The sequence below is a fragment of the Eleginops maclovinus genome, chromosome 13 (assembly GCF_036324505.1).
Source record: "Eleginops maclovinus isolate JMC-PN-2008 ecotype Puerto Natales chromosome 13, JC_Emac_rtc_rv5, whole genome shotgun sequence".
NCBI lineage: Eukaryota > Metazoa > Chordata > Actinopteri > Perciformes > Eleginopidae > Eleginops > Eleginops maclovinus.
In genome coordinates, this window is record NC_086361.1 from 13726676 (window position 1) to 13746508 (window position 19833).

Consider the following 19833-nt stretch of genomic DNA (forward strand, 5'->3'; position numbering starts at 1 on the left):
GCTGACATCTTTCTTGAGCAACTTGTACATTTAGTCTCTTCCAGATGAGGATTATATTCCTGTCTATGTAACAGAATGTGTCCATTTAGGCACGTCTGAAACCTATACACTGCTCCATGTGTTCTTCCACTGAATTTTTCTTTTTCCTTTTTTGTCTTGCAGCAAGAGTTCTGGAGGATTGTGGAGCAGAGAGACAGCCATGCAGCGGTGCATTGTGGGAAGGTGGACACCAGTACACATGGCAGTGGTTTCCCCACAGGAAAGTCAGAGCCATTTTCAAAGTAAGTAGCCCACGGACCTTTCCCCCACATGGAATATTTGACGTGTTTTGCAAGACTGTAGTCGTGACCTTTTCCAACTGGAAGGCCACAAATATCAATCTGGTATCCCTGAGAATAACCCATTTCCTCTTATCTTTCCCTCAGACATGGGTGGAACCTCACTGTCCTCCCCAATAATCCTGGATCCATTCTGAGGCATCTGGGTGCTGTGCCTGGTAAGAACACATAAAGGCTTTAGCTGTTCTGTAGCAAACCGAAAGAACACACTGATTTCACTGCCAATGCTCAAGATAAATGAATTTAGAAGCCATTAATATCTGTGCATATCATGTCATTATTTCTGTTTAATTTGCAGTAAGTATCAACCTCTGCTCTTGTTTCTCTCTCTGTCTCCCCAGGGGTGACCATTCCCTGGCTTAACATTGGCATGGTCTTTTCTACCTCATGCTGGTCTCGAGACCAAAATCGCCTTCCATATATTGATTACTTACACACTGGTGCTGATTGCATTTGGTAAGTATACACTGGGCTCTTTTCCTCATCATCACTAGTATAGTATCAATGTACAACAATGAAAACTGTCCCCTTAATTGTCAGTAAACATTTAAACATAATTAGGTTCAAAATGAAAGCTAAACTGAGTGCATACTTTCCTCTGTTCCTCTGAATTTACTACGCTAGTGGAGTAAGTTCAACTGATCCTTTTCATGTAGAGAATCTTGGTTATAAATGTGTGTTGATGTCTGTGTGTTGCTCCTGCAGGTATTCTGTCCCTGCTGAGGAGAAGGCAAAGCTGGACAAGGTGGTCCATACACTGCTTCAGGCCAATGGCACCCCAGGACTAGAAATGCTGGAGAAGAACATCATGGTCAGTGTTTTCTGAGCAGAATAAGATGACGTTGTTATCAAACATATACAGAAATGTGACCCTTTTCTCTTCCTCGCTGGTTTCCCAGATCTCTCCAGAGGTGCTGTGCCGTGAAGGCATCAAGGTTTTTCGTACGGTGCAGCGGAGCGGCCAGTTTGTGGTCTGCTTCCCCGGTGCCTTTGTCTCTAAAGTGTGCTGTGGCTACAGCGTGTCAGAGACGGTGCACTTTGCCACGCCGCACTGGATTAACCTGGGTTACCAGGCCGCAAAGGTACACATAGAAATCTGTGTACAGTAAGAGCCATGTTGAATTATTAATGTCATATACTGTATGAATATAAAACAGAATTAGCAATAGCACTAGAGAACTATAAAAACAAAATGTCTCTTATGTGTCTTTGGAGGGAATATTTTGCCTGTGTATTACAGATTTTACACGATGTATGTGTTTTATTTCTCTCTTGTTTGTAATGATCAACACGGGCCCCCTGTGGCAGTGGCAGTTAAAGCTCTGATTTATGTGGAGGTGATTGAAACCAAAATGGATAAATGAACTAAGAACCTAGAGCTTAATTCTTTAATCAGCCAGTGTGTTGAACTTTAAGGAGTCATTTTTAGCTGCAATTCTCCCGAGGGTTGTATTTAGATTTTCTTGTGATCATGAGCAAGCCTTTGGACCCTTGGACCTCATTATAGTAGCAATAAAGGAGAAGAAAATGTCCCTTACTCTCATTATGGGCATTATGGTGATGGAAGTACGTATACCATCGGCAATAGCATCATATTCACAGCCACAGCAGACTGCTCTCAAGGGTAATATGACATTCATACAATGTACTGCATTGTGGTGCACTGCCTGATACAGTTTCTCCCAAATGGTTAACCATTTTTACTTATGCATGAGGAACAGAAGAAGATGCATTTATCTGTTTGTAAGTGTGTGTTAACCTGAAAAAAATCAAATGAAACTGGTTAAATAAATGTCAGGGAAAACGTGTTGTCTTTTTTGATTTTATGACATTAAAAATACTCATCTTGATTTTGTGCGCAGGACCTGAAATGTCGTCGTATAGCCAAACCCTTTTCCATGGAGAAGCTACTGTATCAGATTGCCACGGCCGAATCTAAGAGGGACAATGGCCTTCTGCTCACCACTATCTCCGCCCTACTCAAAGATCTCAGGTAGGATCCTAGATGGTCAAAAGAGAGCATCGTACTTTTACTCTTCTTAAGCAAAACATCAATCAAATGTTGCATTGAGGGCATATTGATAAAAAAAATATCTGTTCCTTTATTTGCGGTATGTGAACCTAATAACTGCTTACTTCTAATAAAGTTATTTTGCATCAGATGATGTCCCACTACTCATATTTTGCCAGCATAATCAAATAATGATACAGTTTTCAGCTTTTTCTGACTTTAACTTAACAAGCAATCTTTCTTGTCCAACAGGAACCTAGAGATTCGCCAACGTCAGGAACTTTACAAGGCAGGTTTAATCTCCTCCGCTCGCTACGGCACCCATGACGGAGGCCTGGGACCCGGTGAGGGACGCAAGAAGCCCCGCGGGAAATGGCTGGCACTGGAGTCCTCAGAGAGACGCTGCCAGATCTGTCAGCACCTCTGCTACCTGTCCATGGTGAGAGCTCAGAGATTAACACACACTGTTATCATGTTTGCTAAAAGGCTTACTAAAATAATGCTAGTTTGAGTATTCTAAAGCAAGTTTTTATTAAAGGAATTTATTCATGAAATCATCAATAATTCATAGTGTATATCATTTTTCATTTGCGTTATAGCCTTCAAAAAGCTTGGAGCTCATATTTTACTAACTGCTTGCTTTACATACAAGTGTAAAGCATTCATATTTATTTGCGCACTGGTAAGAGTAACATTTTCTAGTGCTTTCATGGTCCATCAGGTATCTCAGTAATGAGTGTTCCGAGCTGAGTGTAGTCTCTACAGTAAAGTGTGTATGTGTGCAGGTGGTGCAGGAGACTGACAATGTGGTGTTCTGTCTGGAGTGTGCCCTGCGCTATGTGGAGAAGCACAAGTCCTGCAGAGGCCTTAAGATGATGTACCGCTATGATGAGGTGAGTCCTGTTTGTGTCTGCTGTTGTTCAGTTCTCTCTCGGTCCAGCAGGGGGAGACATCAGCTAGGTTTACACTGCTCCAGGAAGTGGATTACTCAGCATGGCAGTGTGTATGTCCTGCATTGTCTTGTGTCAAAGCTGTAGTTCCCACTGTGTGGGAACAGTGCTGGAAGAAGTACTCTGATTTAGTAAAAGTAGCAATACTAAAATGTGAAAGTCCTGTTTTCCAAATTTTACTTTATCGACATCATACGTAGCAAAAATACTATCCATAATGGCCTATTTTGGAATTACATATTGAGTTTCTGGGTTAATATTATGATTATTGATGTGTTTTTATTACAGCTGGTAAAGGTGGAGCTAATTTGAATATTTTATATAATGCTAACCTACACAAATACATGAAAAAGTTTGATTTATAATAATATAATAACTAATTAGCATAAACTGAGAATACTACAAGTACTTGGAGTAGCGTACTTTAGTAAATGTACTTTGTTACTGTCCTTTGCTGTGTGTGAATAAGTACAGAGGATGAATGTGACTTTGTTAAAGGGTTAAATGTGTAATCTGTATTATCTGTGTTTCTCAATCAGGAGCAAATCAACAGTCTGGTGAACCAGGTGTGTGGACGGGCGATTTTGAAGAACGGAGGAGGTGGTGGAGTCGTCGTCAGTGCAGTAGGGGTGGACCCCTGCCACGGTCTAAGCCCCGCCAAAGCATCACCAGCCAAGCGAGGCCCCCGAAAGCGCGCCACAGTGGAGGTGTCCCTGGCACGCCTGTCCTCCACCCACATACCCAAGGCCGCTGCTGTGTCCTGAGTTGGACGCCATGACACTGGCCCCACCCTCCAAAACTCCCCTGTTTTTATTTTCAAGCAGGGTCACTATCAAACCCTCCTCCACCACCCAATATTTAAGATTGATTGTTTTTGAGCTTTGAAAACCCCTCACCTGACCTCAGCCCCCCCTTCCAAAAATGATTCACCTTCCCCCCTTAGTATGACAGGCTTGTTTTATAAAAAAGAAAAGGAAAAAAAAGAAAAGCAAGATGTCTTTTTTGCACTAGTGTGAAAGAAGAATTTGTTTTTGTTCTGGATGATTTTAGAAGCGCCCCCGTCCCTGCTTCAGTCGTCCTTTTCAACATTACAAGCATTAAGTGTAACGTTCACAAGAAGACTTGATGGTTATACCCTTTACCTCCACCCTCCCTTCACTAAAATGGGTTACATGTGTTACCCTTTTCTTGCATCACTCTTTTCCTGGCCTCATCTTGCCCCCCCCCCCCCTCCCCCGAGACTCAAACCCTATCCTTTTTCATCATGCGTCGCTCATCTGTGAACATGGGACAAATGAAAAGGCGGGGTTTTTTTTCTCTCCAGTTTTGTGAAATGAAAATGGCATCAAGTAGTTACCCAAAGTTTCCCTCTATCCCTACTTGGAACAAGAGGAGTCCTTTTTCATCGATTTTGTTCTTTCTTGATGCAGCTCCTGCATTTTCTTTTTAAAGGGGGGTCAGTGACGCGAGGTTAAAACTTGAAAGACAGACGATGTTGGTTTATTGTTGGTTGGCTATGTTTTATCAAGTCCTTTTTTTGAATTTTAGCTTTGGTTTTTGCTAGGTTTTTTTGCAAGAAGTCTTCTGTGTATTTTATTTTTGTTGTCATTGTGGATGTTTCTGTTTGTTGGTGGATGTGAGAGGGGCAGAGCTACAGCTGCTTGACCTGAGAAAGGTCACCGCTCACCTCACTTCCTGGTAGTATGGAGGGATCCCTCCTTCGCTAGCAAGTGGAAACTGTGCCTGATACTTAGCGAAGAAATCCATTTTATTGGTGCTGTTGGTTATAATTACTGTATAACGACACAAAAATAAAAAATCTGGGGGTTAGCGCCTGCTAGCGACTAACAGCTAGCCGACGCACCCCCACCCCACAGGGCAGAAAGGCTCTCAGGCTTTTCTGGTTCTAGATGTGCAATCGTGTTAACATTCCATTCCTCCAGTCCTCTTGTTTCATCTGTACCAGTAAACTTTAATTATTATATTATATTATTATTATTTTGTGTTTTTTACTTTTGTTGGTCTGACGTGTTATCTCAAGTAGAGCCACTAGTCAAAGAGTGTAAAATGTGAAATATCAAATCCAAGTTTTTTTTTAAATTGTACTTTGTTTTTGGCTTTTTTTTAATTGTTTTTCCCTTTTCCAGATATATTATGAGTGATTTTTAGAGAGGGAAAAGACAAACACAAACAAAACATCAACCTTTTTTGTACATAATCCTGTAAATTTCTTTAAATACTTGAGCCTTTTCTGGGGTTAAGGAAGAAAGAAAGAAAGGAAGGAAGAGAGAAGGAAGTTCCAGAGGAGAGTGGTTGATGAAGAAAAAGCCTTACATTTCCCTTTCTTCATTCGTGTGAGTTTGACGCTTACAGGGTTGCTCTGGTAAACGTGTATAAAAAATGTAAGTGCTGCTTAAATCACTAAGAAAGAAGATATTGAGTAGCCAACAACTGCCCCCCCCCCCCTAATCTAGTTTTGTTTTTTTAGCTTTACTTTTTTAAAGAAAAGGGAAAAAAAGATATGTTCACAAAAAAATGGGTTTTTACATTTTCATTACTGAAAATTCAACAAAAATGTAGTAGCTACTCATGTTGCACTGAGCTTGCCAGTGGTGACTGTCAAGGAAATATCCTATAATCCAGTTTGTTGGTTGTCGTCCCTCGCAGAAGACTGAACTGTTTTAGGACTATTTAAGGAAATACCAAGTTGGGTGTTTTCAACATAAAAAAGTGGTTGTCAAGTTTTTATGGCCTTACGATATATTTTATTCTGACGGGATTTTTTTGTTTGTTTTTCAGTTCTCTTTTTGTTTCTTCCATTTTTCTACAGTATAAACTACTTGCTCACAGTGGGGTCTCTGGTGACTTAATTTATTAGTGCCGCATCTCGGCCTTTCCCTCCACTCGGAAAGAGAGTCTCATGTTGGTTATATTGACAGTTTTTTACTTTTGCAGTTTGTACTTAAGGTTTAATAAAAACTTACCGACAATTCACTGTCATTTCTTTCCAACCTGCTTGTGTGTCTTTGTTTGCAAATGGTTTCATTATTTAGATTTCAAGTGTTTAGCTGGTGGAGTCTGGTAAAACTAAAGGGCATTAACATTGTTCCAATTGAAACGGTTGACAGTGAGCCCTGTAAATTGTGCAGAGCAACATCTTCGGAAAAACCTAAGTGATTTATGTTTTGAGCACCATGCACCATTTCTATAGCTCCCTATGATAGTGAAGGCAAAATCCTGAAGGGATGTCAACCTTGGGCTATTAATACCCAAAGTGTATGTATGACCAATACTACATGCAAGTGAGAAAATCTTTTGTTGCATTTTGGGTGAATTGACTCTTACAAACAATACAAATGCCAAACCACTCCATTGAGAGACCATTACCATAGGTGAAGGTGAAAACAGGCCCTACCGTGACATTATCAAGTTCCACAGTCCGCAGCAGCAGGTGTGGAATACACAAGTGCTATTATGTTCATATCACACAGTTTCACTCTTCAAACACAACACATTGTACATGCAAAACTGTCGGAGGGCCCTGTAGTTTACCATGACATTGATTAAAGTGCAGAGGAGTGACCGCCACGTATCAAATCAGCTTGTTACTATTCACAAAGCAGCACTCGCAGCATAACACTATTGCCTTTTTTATTATATTTAGCTTATAATGACATTAACTTGTTGAAATAATATTTCCCAATCCAAAACCATTTCCACTCTTCATCCATTCTCGTGTTGTTTCAGCTTTCCATCTCTAAAGAGCTCGACACTAAATCAGGAGTGAGTGCACAGGGACTGGTATCATACTGAAACCCTGAATCCTGCTCACAATGTTTCTGAATACTTTAAGGAGAATCAAACAATGTTGGGGAAGAAACATTTATTACCAACAAGTCATAAACTGTAGGAAGAGGAAAAGAGAGGAAGAAGTAATGCTGTCACATCGCACACATGTCAACATTTCTGTGCAAAAATGTGGATACAGTTTAACCTTCTGGGTGTTCTCCAATGCATAGCACACAGTCCAAACAGGGATTTGGTCCTCGCTCAAAGAAGAAGTTTGCCCACATATTATTGGTCAAAGGAATGGCAATGGGTAACTCTCCTTTGTGTATGTGTGTAGGTGTGTGTGTTTTAAATCATTGATATATGAGTACCTGAACTCCATCTGTGGTCTGTCAGCTATACAGTTCTATTTGGTGTAGAACCCACTGCCAGTCATTGCCATGCTTTTTTTTAACAAAAAATATTCTAGTTTAAATTTAAAATATTGCAGAATCTAGCTCATCAACTAGTTCGAGAAATGCAACAAACTTTGGGGTTCAACGTATCCATAAAGCCGTGAAAAATGTATCTATGTGCCCCTTGCAGATTATTTTAGGTCGCTTTGTGCTAATCATGTAGCATTTGCTATATTAAGGGGGCAATTCACCCTCATTACCAACAAAAAAGGTATGGTAGGCTTTGTTTGCCACGGTTTTGGCTTATAACGATAATAGTTCTTGGGACTTTTGGAAAAGACCTTTTCTGAATTATTGAGCACAGCTCGTGCATTGTTTCTGGAAAGAACGAGTGAGAAGTGAACAATCCTTGATTCTGTTTACAAGGTTTTAAATGACATTTTTTTAAGCATTGCCCTAGCAACACAATCAGGAGAAAAAACCTGGAGAAAATAAAAGGTTTAATTTCTATCCATAATTTGGGTAATATAAAGTCCCACGAACAAACAGGATTCTAGTATTTGGCTGCCAAAGCGGTTCAAAGCCTTTAACATTTGGCAATCATTTGTTATGAACACCATCATATAATTTTATTTAGCCAAAGTACTGTTCTCCAATATATGTTGATGCCTAATAGCTGCAGTTTAGAGAATATGTAAGCATGGAGCAAGGAGTCAAAGAAGAAACACTGCAAAAGGGGCACATGGATCATTTTAGTGTCACCATCACTTACCAGCATCAGGCCTCTCCTCATGCTCAGACACAGAAACAGAATATTAGAGCACTCTCTGAATAAAGTCAAACTCTTCATGTGCATGTTACGCCATCCAAAACTAATATGCTAAAGGGAACTCAAACCGATTTGAAAGGATTCAAATATAATTAAAATCAGTGTTTTTTTAAAGGTAAGGTCATATGGCAGTTAGTGCAACCTCAGTCTATTTTCTTTTTCATTTCTTCATCATGAAAATTTAAGATGGAAGCCAATATTATTACTTTTCTCCGTTTGCAGCTCTGTGTGTTTGTGTTTAAATCCAATCCATGTGTCCTCAAACTTTTGGCCTGCTCGCCTCACAGTCTTTGCTGCTCTGCTCCTCCACCCCGTCCACCAGCGCTGTATCAAGGTGCACTTCCTCTTCATCCAGGGTCACCACCACGGGGGGCCGTCTCCTCCTTCCTCCTCCCCCTGATCCTCCGACACTCCCGCCTCCTCCTTGCTCTGTCTCCTCGTCTTCTTCCTCGTCCTCATCCTCCTCCCCGGCCTCTGTGTCCTGGCTGGCTGAGTCGGTGCAGGTGGAGGACAGGGAGGAGAGCTTGTGGCGCAGCTCGGCCTGGGTGGGGACCTGGAGACTGATCTCTGTGGTGAAGGACTCAATGTCTGGACCTGGGAGGAGGAGGAGGAGGAGGAGTCATAAAGCAGGTAAAATAAGTAAATCTGTAGTGGTATATTCCTTAAGTCATTGGGGATTTGAACCTTTTTCTATTCGTTAAACACTATTCATTTGCTATCTTAGACCAATTACTGCAAATAAAAAGAGCACTTATTCCTGGAAGTACTTCACAGATTTTTTTTATGTGCTGGGAGTTGGCCAGGCTTGGTCTCCTACAGACATTTGAAATGTATCTGAAATGTATTTGCATAACATTAGTTAGACAGACTGAGCTGTCAGTTAGATGATGGAGGTTGTTGACTATGACAGGAACTTTTCCCAAGCAGATGTGAACAGATGGTGTTTGTGAATAGTGCTCAAACATTGTTCCTGTCAATCTTCTGAGTCACATATTTCTGCTTCATCAAACTCTATGATCTGGAATAGATGTCAAAAGTTAAATCACTTCAGTAATTAAAGTGTTGTTTGAGTTATTATAGTTTGAATGAATACTTTGCGAGTGTGTTTACCTGCGACAGGCGAGGCCACGCTGTTATCCTCTCCTCCAGAGTGCAGAAACACATCCAGGGCTTCATGGTCAGACATGTCCATCAGATCCATCTGCTCCAGCATGTCCACGTTCACCTCCATGGACGACATGCTTCCTATTGGCCCTGCACGTGAGACGTAAAGATATTAGCCTGGCACCAAGAGGGCAGCAGCAAGGGGCTGAGTCCAGGAGTGTTTTGGGATTCTGCGTTTCAAAATTTGCCAAGCAGAAGCAAATGGGCGCATTCAAGCTGGATGGCTTTGAAATGGGTTAGCTTGTGTAAATAAAACATTTTGATTATGGTAAAATCAATGGCGTTACCACACGAAAAAATGGTCAGTACATGTAGGAAGCTGTATATGAAGGCGACAAGCAACACCTACAACATCATTAAAGGACAGGTTCACATTTTCTCAAAGGTATCTTAATTCACACATGCCCTTATGTACATTTTAATTGGTTAGTTTTAGTCCTTCCGTCTATTCATGTGGGCCCACAGAAGATCCCTCACTGTCCTACACTTTACAAGATGTGGGACAATATCTATAGTCCAGGTTTTGCTGAAATAAAGCTCTCTTTTATCTTTGTTGATCAACATGTGGGCATGTGAGCATAGCCTGAAAAAAAAGAGCTGAAAAAACGTGAACTTATTCTTTGGACGGGCTTCAGTGACTCAGAAGCAAAGAACCTCCTGAAAGAGAAGTGAAATGAACAGATCCACTTTTTACCAGCTTTAAGGATTGGAATCCATCTACTGTAAGAAGGTGAATTATACTAATGATCATGGTACCCACATGTACACTTTAGGGCTGTGCAAAGCATCTTAAAATTGAATTAATGTAAAATGAAATGAAAGATTGACCCGGCAACATGATGCAATGAACCCAACATCAGTGTTTAGAGGGTAAATTAAATTAGAAACAATACAATACTTAAAGCAGATGAGAGCCAAACAGAATGGACTTAAATTCCCTTAATATTTGACATTTTATTCTTGGTTAATTTGACATTGTCTACATTGGTATGACATGCAAAATGTGGTTAAGTTTCACAAAAAACAATCGAATATTTGTGTTAATTTTCTATGGCAGAACCAGCATTACTGGCACTAGGAACCAGCTTGTAATTTAAAAAGGAATATACTAACAAAACCATTGGAGACACCTCTTACTCCCCCAGCGTTTTACACACAACACTCCAGTCCTGGATTCACCGCCTTGCAGGGAAACAAACCCCCCCTGTTCACTAGCATGATGTGCTGCATGCGTGACAAACAGCCAGTCAGTGCACTGTGGGGATGAGAAGGGAGTGGGGGGTGGGGGCAGAATTGCGAACACAAGAGGGAGAAGGCGCACAGCAGTGAGAGAAGACTTGGCTACTGTACCTCAAGGAAATGAGGAGAGTAGAGGAGAGCGGCACAGGGAGGGAGAGCAGAAGAAAGAGTGAAGAAAGAGAGAGAGAAGGGGGAAGTTATTTCCCGTGGACACCGGCCATAAAGTCTCTGCGTCCTTCGAAAATCAACGCAACATCGCACACACAGACACACAAACAGTTGAGTGTTTTCAGATCACTGAAAGTCAACTTGAGCAATTAACCTGATTGTCCATAAATGTACTCAAAACACATTTATATTGATTCTAATTTGTAACACAAACATTTGGATGGATGTGTACACAAATGGGAGTGTCATGTATATTTTTTCTTTAAACACACACAGAATCACTCCTGCACACATATTGGATTGGAGTATAAACTGAAAAATATCATTTTCTCCTCTCTCTCTTTCTTTCTTTGTGTTTTCTGCGACATATTGTAGAGGAAGAAGGGTCTAATGCTCACTAATAACTTCTCATTATGCAGGCCCTTCTTATGTGCAAATCCATACAGTATCTCGCCTGTCAACTTCGCTATTACCCCCATACAGCAGCTTTTCAGCCTCATAAAACATGGCATGGAGGATGTTGATGAAGTTATCAGCCCTAAATAGAGCCGTATTTCTAAGACATGAAGAGATGAACAAATGTGCACACACACACACACACACACACACACACACACACACACACACACACAGACACACACACACACACACACACACACACACACACACACACACACACACACACACACACACACACACACACACACACACACCTGAACCATCACTATCGCTATGTTGTGAAAGGCTTGTCCAGAAGCACTGGACAGCACTGCATTGAGAACATGATTTCCATATGAATGCTTCTTACATTTTCTTCTTTTAACCCTACTGTGACCTTGCCTAAAAGGTTCCCTGCCGGGAAGGACAGTTTTTGCCTACAGCGGTATTGCGGATTGTGTGTGTGTGTGTGTGTGTGTGTGTGTGTGTGTGTGTGTGTGTGTGTGGGTGTGTGTGTGTGTGTGTGTGTGTGTGTGTGGGGGGGGGGTGTGAGACCCTTGAGACTGGCTTTTTGACAGCTCAATGGCTTAAGACATCTGCCACCCCCTCTCTTTTTTATTGTCACTGTCGCTTTTCATTTTTTTCTCCACATCTATCTACCCTCTCATCTCCAGCTGGATTTTGGTTTTCCAGTGGCGCCGCCCTGCTGTAGAGATTTGGCGTTGGAGAAGAATAATGAGCTCTCACACCAAGCCTTATTTTCAGATGTATTTCACCAGAATGTAATACATCTGTGAATCACATCTTTTAACGTGTGAAACCACAATAAAAAAATGTCTTTCCGTGAATTAATTTAGGGGGTTCTGAATATGAGCTAATGAGCTGTGAATATTTCACTCAGTGAACCTCAAGCCTGGCACTGGTCATTGTTTTTAGTCATGGAGATTATGAAAACACGGCTCTGACTTAAAAGCTGTTTTGAGTGACAGTAAAAAAATAAGTCTCTCCCTCTCCTCTCCTTAAGTCTCTTTCCTCGGCTCCTTCCTTGCTGCTCCACAATCCTCTCTAATAGGCCATTTCCAGAGGATTAAGGGAGCAGGATTGATGAGTAATAGAAGAAGAAAAATCACATTGCAAACTCGGGGCCGAGTAAATTCCAATACATTTTTCAGCACAGCTCATGCAATCCCTCATTTCGGCAAATCCTTTGGGTATTTTAGCACAGGCTTTTTGCCGTAATACATGAGGTAAACTGCAGCAGGATTCTATTACAATCCCAGTGGAAGCCTACAGTTATGTGGCAAGGTGGCATTTTTCACCGTAATGGCTCTACTTGTGTGTTTAGCGACAGGCGCTCAGAGCCTCGCTGCAAAAAGCTATTATGGCTCAATCTTGTGATATGCTGTTGAAGTGTGAAGGTTTCAGCTGACGGCATGAGATCTGTGGAATTAATTCATCTGAATGCTGGATAGCTTTGCATTCACCCTTGAATTTGTAACAGGCACTACAACCTATAATTCTAAAATGTTTTCCTCTGTAGGCCTCAGACGTAAATATATTCTAAGTGTCAGAAGAGCATGACTTTCATATAAAGAACCCCTGATCTCGCAGTCTTTACCACTCACCTCTCCTCTCAGCGATCTGCAGGTAGCCAGTGGACAGGTACTGCTCCATGTCTTGTTGGAAGGCCTCCTCAAAGAACTTCTGCCTTTCTTTCAGCTTGACCTGGGGGGTCGGGGCTCCTCCCTGTTCGGCCCCGGGGACCCTCTGTGCGTGCTCCGTGTCTAGCTCCACTAACAGAAAGAGAGAATAAAGTTTTAAAGGTCTGCAGGATAGGGTTATGTGCTGGACACGAGTCAAAATCATCCTCAATTGGATTTGCACTACAAAAAAAACTAGTAAAGTGCAAACCTCCACCAAGAGTGTGCAATTATTTCAATCATATCCATTCAGACTAAAATATTACAAACGTCTTATGAAAGGTGTTTAAAGTCTAAACAACCACTAAAAAGTCAACTTACTACTACTTATTCAGTTTTTTCTTCTGAGATACAGGAAAAGAAATCATCGCCTCCTTTATATAAAGCCTAAACTTAACTGACTTACAAAACTCATCTTATGAACACTTTTTCATTGAAATTAATGAGGCTTATGGCAGATAGAAAAGCAGCCAAATTCAATCTTTACTGAAGCAGAACGATGTAGAGCAAAGTGCTCCACAGCATTCACATATTCTGCCGTTCACCCTAGCCTCAGTGACTCAATACTCTGCCTCCTGTGGGTTTGCACGGAGGGTACCTCACTCAGTTCAGTCTCACACATACAACCCCCTCTGCTGCACGCACCTCAGTAAACCCAGTCTTGTGTCCTGTCTGTATCCCTAGCCATGATGTGGCTTTAAAGGGGAGGTTCATGATGTAAATTGACATTGTTGTTGAGGAAAACAATTGACCGCTTTGTTTGTTTCAATCTTTCTTGAATATAAAGGTCCTTCAGTTATTATAAAGTCACTTGAGTTTGACATACATTATGGGGTTGGACTGAAAGGGTCTGCTCGTCATTTTGAATAGTTGAATAACCTTGTATTTTCTCCCTTCTAAAACATGCAATTTCCCAAATTGGATTTTGCTCAAAAATGGAAATGGAAAAATTAGACAAGGTGAACAGTGATTCTTTATTGTGCCTTGCCTTGACAAGATTCACTGGATTCTGATTGGTGCATGCGGGACTCTGGGGCAGACTGTGATTGGCCTGTGCATTAGGCCCTATCCTGGTAGTTAGAGATGTCTGTGGGGACTGGGAGGATTAGAGACTGGGTGACCAAAAGCATGACTGCAGATAGATAAACATAAGATAAGATGAGATGTACCTTTATTCATCCCCGTGGGGGAAATTTGAGTGTTTAAGCAACAAAGAGGAAAACAGTACAGATTCACACAGGGATATGAAACACAAATAAAAATAAAATATAAAAATATATACAGATAAGTAACGAGAGTATTGTTAAAAATATACACATGTATGTGTTCAGAATGAGAGTGCAGGTCAAAGTTATTGTGCAAAAGTGCAAGAGTGCAGATTGATGTGCAGTCCGGCTTATTGTCAGTGAGTCACATGGTTAACCCCTTGTTGTGCAGCCTGATGGCTTCAGGCACAAAGGAGTTTCCCAGGCACTTAGTGCTGTGCCAAGGTGGGATGACTCTGTGGCTGAACGTACTCATCATCTTCACTAGCTCTGCATGGAGGGGTTGGGAGGGGTTATCCAGGATACTGTCCAGTTTCCTCCTTGTCCTCCCCTCGCGCCACCTCCTCCATATTTTCAGCATTTGTGTGTGTGTGTGTGTGTGTGTGTGTTTGCACATGACAGCCTGTAGTCACGGACAGTCTGTCTCTTTAGCTCACATGTGTTTACTTTGATAGATGGTAGCATTACATAAGACCATGCTGTCACTAACTGATGCAACTGCCCGAGATGTACATATGAAATGTCTGATGTTTCCCAAATCTTCAAACCTGGGTTATAGGAACAAAAATACATCCTTTGTAGGAAATGTTGAGTTTAAAAAGATGCCTTGCACATTTTGTCTATCAGACATCAGCCGTTTTCAAAAAATGAATCAAGAACGTTGCCTCTACCTTTTTTAACTTCTCCTTAACAGTATCATCCACTGGCAAGACTTTAGTCATTATGCTTGAAGTATACATTATGTGATAACCACTGTCAGTATACAAGCAGCAATACTTTGTTAAAGATGTTGGCAGACTGACAGAGCCACAGACACAGAGGTCAGAGGTTAATGGTTGAACATCAGCTCCTTATGAATATTTGCGTTTACTTGCATTCACATCCCAGATCATATTAAGCTGCCTGTCTTAGATAGCTCTGCGTCAGTCCCTGCCTTTCCTCTGTGAACACCTGCCCTCTAAAATCCAAACAGTGCTCCAGGAGTGTTTACAGTCCTACAGGAGCACAGTGGGCAACCGCACACAGACAAGAGTCCTGATGAAAGAGGCTGAGCTCTGTAGGGGCTCGCAGCAGATGGATGCACACAAAGAAAAGAACAATGAGGTCCCACCAGAGCTCCCTGATGATGAACATCACACCAACAGCCCTTGGAGAGGGAGAGAAAAGCCGCCCCGCTCTCTCTCTCTCTACAGTATTTCATTCCACACTCAGGGTCCAATTTATCTCCTTTATCTGACAAGTCGTCTTTTTTCTCCATCACTCCCTCACTCTGCCCGCAGGACTCTATCCTACCCTTTCTGTTGGCTGGTGTGTGGATGTCTTGTAGAGACTGCTCTATTAGATTAGGGGGCCTTGGGGAAGCTTTGTTCGGATTGTCGAGCATTGTGTGGGGTTAGTAGCAGAGGATAGAGAGGGAGTGAGGGAGAAAGAGGGCAGTGTGTTTAATTATAATTAGGGTTTGTGGTCAGACAGCACTAATGATGTAGCTAGATCCTGCCTTTTTATCTCTCCGTCTCTAATCAAATTCACAATCCGTTATTTCCAGCAGCGACAGCGACACTGGTATTGTCTTCAACTTGTGGGTCTGTGTGTGTGTGTGTGTGTGTGTGTGTGTGTGTGTGTGTGTGTGTGTGTGTGTGTGTGTGTGTGTGTGTGTGTGTGTGTGTGTGTGTGTGTGTGTGTGTGTGTCATCAAATGTGGTCCAATTGACACCTACTGTAGCTTGATCTACCACAGAGTGGGTTTTCAGTACTTTACCAGATGTTTGTATGTCTGTAAACAGTGTTTGTGTCCCAACTGTGTAAGATGCATTTTTAAAACACATTTGTGTGTAGATTAAATAAATAAAACGTTTGTACATGGGTGTAGTACTAATAAGTGTACCAGAAGTACGGGAGTAAGAAGTGGGGAAAGGGCAATAATCCCCATCCCTGGTCCAGTTTCTAAGATGATCTTGAGCCGGAGCTGTCTATTTAGTCAGACCATCTATAGACCTACTGAGAGTGTCTGCCTATCTGTCTCAATTTTTAATCTAAGCCCTCTTCTGTTCATTCAATCTACATACAATCAGTCTTGAGAGTAGCCAAATAAGTGACTTGCTTCCCAATTTATTAAATTATTCAACAAAAAAAAGTAAAAGGTTCAAACTTATCACAAATGCCACATTACTTCAAAGCAAAAAGACTCTTAACCAAACCAAGACATTAAGCATGGATACTGATGGTTTATGTCAGTATTCCCCTAAAATATTCAGATGAATGTCATTTTCTACGTTTAATGGGAAGCTTTTATATCTTTTCAGGCTTTTTCAAACATAAACCCACCGATTTTTCTTCTTATGCTACGTCTAATCTCTCCTTCCTCCCCCTCCATTCTCTTGGTCTTTTCTTCAACATCATCTACCAGACAACCATATCCTGCTACGCATGTTACTGTAGCTACGGGGACTATTTTTAGCTCTCGCTCATATTTAGCCCGCAGGATTAAGTTTGCGTTGATGACTTTAGTGTAGGAGCACAAGTCGTTAAGTCCAACCAATTATTTATTTACAGGCTGTTGCTGCACATTCAGTTATTCAGACAAACCATGTGAAGGCACATGTGGAGTTGTAAAGGCACTACAACAACATAAATGCCCACTCATCTTCAAAAAACACTATTACACACTACATAAGGACATGATTCATAAATGAAAAGATGCTCACATAAATGTACACATCAGGTGATGATTCATAAGAGCTAGTGAAATAGCATCGTCAAAGCAAATGATGTCAGTTGAAATGACATCATTTAATTTAATTACAGAAGCTTTTGGCACTTGAAATAGCTGCTACAACCCTCTCTTCCGAAATAAAAAATAATTTCTATCAGAAGATCAATATGAAGTCAACCTGTGATGAGGGTCACAAAGTCTCCAGCAACTTCAATGTCTTTTTTTCTTTCAAATTAAAACAAGGAAGTATTTTTGACTAAATACACTTTTGATAGGAACAGATAAAGTCAAAATTGCAGTGTACTACCTGCTCTCGCTCTGTTACTTGGCGTGTCTGTCCTGGCAATCATGCAGACCAAAACAGTGATACTGTTCCTTCAGAGGCTTTTGCTCGGTAGCTCAGCAGGCAACAGTACACACCATGTACTCACGAAGCTGGTCTTCTTCTCACCTCTCCACTGCGTCGTTAAATAATCTGTTGTGCTTGTTCAGGTGGTTGTTTGTGCAGATGGATCGTTATGAAATGTGAGTTTTATTGCAATTTCACTCATATCTCTTTTTAGCGGCAGAAAAAAAATCGTCTGGTATGTGCTCTATAGATGCAGGAAGCAGAAGCCACAGGAAACAGGCTGGTATGTCAGGGCGTGTGTGTGATTGTGTGTGTGTGTGTGTGTGTGTGTGTGTGTGTGTGTGTGTGTGTGTGTGTGTGTGTGTGTGTGTGTGTGTGTGTCAGCCTACATGTGTGTGTGTGTTTGCTTGTAATGTGGATGTATGGGTAATCATGCACCTGTGTGATCACTTCTCATATATCAATTTCATATACACGCGTAATGAACAAGTAGAAAAACAATTACCTGCTGATTAACTTCGCTATACTTACTCCCAAAAACATGCAGTCCGTTTTGTGTTTACTTTATGTTTACGAGTGTGTGAGTTTGTGGCTTAAGCATAGCTGTGAATGTTCTTTTCTGTCATGTAAATGTGTGTGTATATATAGAAGCGCAGAGACCAAGCCTTACCCGCTTTGCGCTTTTATTCACAGCTATACTGAGAGAAGAAGCTAAGAACCACAGTTGAAAAGTGCAGATTAAATGCGCCACTGAGGGGCAATTTGAATCTTTAGGGTTTAACTCGAGCTTTAGATTTGACTCAATGGACTCATTTTCTCACAGCTTGGCTGACAGCGCAAAAATGCATATCATAGGTTTAATTGTAAATCATTCAAGTTGGTCATCACATCTCTTTTGTACACTAGATGATAATTTGAGCTCACTTTCTTAAGGAACTCCTTTTAGGTACATTTGAGACTCCTTTTCAAAATGAATTTTGAGGCATGTCGTTCAGGAAGCTTTCTTAGTTATTAAAAACATGGAGTCTTTTTAATTCGAGCATAAAATAGCAAGTAACACTAATAGCCCTCTTTTCAGATGGAAATATCCCTCTTTTCGAGTCATCAACTGCCAATTCAAGACATTGCTGAGTTGGTCCACAGTCAGTAACACTTTGTAGTATACTTCACATATCTGCTGTGCCAATAGAGACGTTTATGTTTGAAGCCTTAGTGGACAAACGGACATCAGACGAAAGTGCCAGTGGCCAGGTTGCCTTAAATGCCTGCCACACACCCGGGACTAGAGCCAGATTTGTCTTCCTGTGAGCAGACCTATTTGAACATGTAACGTTCCTCTGAGGCTGTTTGTATACTGTACATGCATGTGGGCTAGAAAGTCAGAGAGAGAAGGATGAGCATACATGTGTGGGGGGTAAATGTTCCCATACACATGTCCTTCTTGGAGAAAGAGAATGTTTGAAGGACATTGACACAGTTTTTGATCACGGAGTCAAATCTGAATAGGTCACAACATTTTAAAAACATACAGTAGGCTTATGTGATGTCAAGGTTGATTCCACTTTTAGAAACAATATTCATTTCTAAAACTGTGGCTTTTTCAGGCATGTAGGACACTCTAAAAATCATTCCTTGTGAGATCTTTTTTCCCCAAAGGCCCAAAAATCCAGTCAAAATCTCATTATAGGTGTTTCATAGGGTTCACATTACATCACACTGACTCAACAATAGATCAATATCTGATATTAAAAGAAAATCCCCTTGTTCTACCAGACCCTTTATATGAGCTGTCTGGTCTCAGAGGGATTTGTTTGGGTTTGCTTATAAAGGTCTAATGTTTCATCGTGAGACAGCAGTGCTCAGCTTGAAGACCAAGAGGACGGCCTGACAGAGGAGACAACCACTCTTCTTCTGCTTCTTAAGCCCTGCTCACTCAGCCGTGGTATTTTTAGATTCTGTCCGCCTCGCTATATCTCTCAAGTGCTCAGGTTTCCGTCTGAGGCAGCCCTCTTGTCGTAAATAACACACACAGAATGACTTGTATATTAAGTGACAAAATATGCATGATACAGGAACCAGAGGGGCTGGATTCATTTTCTGTGTGAGACATACTTAAACGTGCACAGGTGACGAGGGGGAAATATCTCAAAACAGATGAGTGAGTCATTGTTGTTGTTGAAGGGTGATTTGCCGTACAGTGCATCACTCAGACACCTGTAAAGCTGGAAGTATATGTATGTGCTTTTTATACTGTTTATTTTATACAAATATCACAGTGTCATCTGAATTCATATTTATCTCCTGCAATATAAAATCATTACATTACTGGTTTAGCCATCTTGTACATCACTAGCACATTTTAAATTTGATTTCCAGCCTCTGAGAGTATTTCAGTGTTTTTCTTTTTAAGTTGCTTTTCTCAAAAAGCTGTAACCTTGGGGACCCTGAATTGAAATTGCAACTATAATTCTTTCTCTCTGTGTTGA

General features: G+C 41.2%; 2 protein-coding genes across 8 annotated transcripts in view; one reads left to right on the forward strand and one right to left on the reverse strand.

The window, feature by feature from the left end:
* Window positions 1–6289, forward strand: part of jarid2b (jumonji and AT-rich interaction domain containing 2b) — a 97711-nt gene extending 91422 nt beyond the window's left edge. For both annotated transcript variants that reach the window (XM_063899856.1, XM_063899857.1), the window contains exons 10-18: window positions 163–281; window positions 426–496; window positions 680–794; window positions 1044–1149; window positions 1238–1420; window positions 2201–2331; window positions 2602–2788; window positions 3135–3242; window positions 3839–6289. In XM_063899856.1, the coding sequence (XP_063755926.1) occupies window positions 163–281; window positions 426–496; window positions 680–794; window positions 1044–1149; window positions 1238–1420; window positions 2201–2331; window positions 2602–2788; window positions 3135–3242; window positions 3839–4063 (1245 nt within the window). In that variant the 3' untranslated portion in view covers window positions 4064–6289. The remainder of the gene's footprint in view (window positions 1–162; window positions 282–425; window positions 497–679; window positions 795–1043; window positions 1150–1237; window positions 1421–2200; window positions 2332–2601; window positions 2789–3134; window positions 3243–3838) is intronic.
* Window positions 6290–7167: 878 nt separating this feature from the next.
* Window positions 7168–19833, reverse strand: part of dtnbp1b (dystrobrevin binding protein 1b) — a 65954-nt gene continuing 53288 nt past the window's right edge. For 2 of the 6 annotated variants that reach the window (XM_063898881.1, XM_063898876.1), the window contains 3 exons: window positions 12947–13114; window positions 9423–9566; window positions 7168–8906 (listed from right to left, as the gene is read on the reverse strand). In XM_063898881.1, coding sequence (XP_063754951.1) covers window positions 8572–8906; window positions 9423–9566; window positions 12947–12995 — 528 coding nt within the window. In that variant the 5' untranslated portion in view covers window positions 12996–13114 and the 3' untranslated portion in view covers window positions 7168–8571. Of the gene's footprint in view, window positions 8907–9422; window positions 9567–12946; window positions 13115–17305; window positions 17617–19833 lie in introns of those variants that run through there. The other 4 variants (XM_063898879.1, XM_063898877.1, XM_063898880.1 and 1 more) reach the window with 4 other exon arrangements.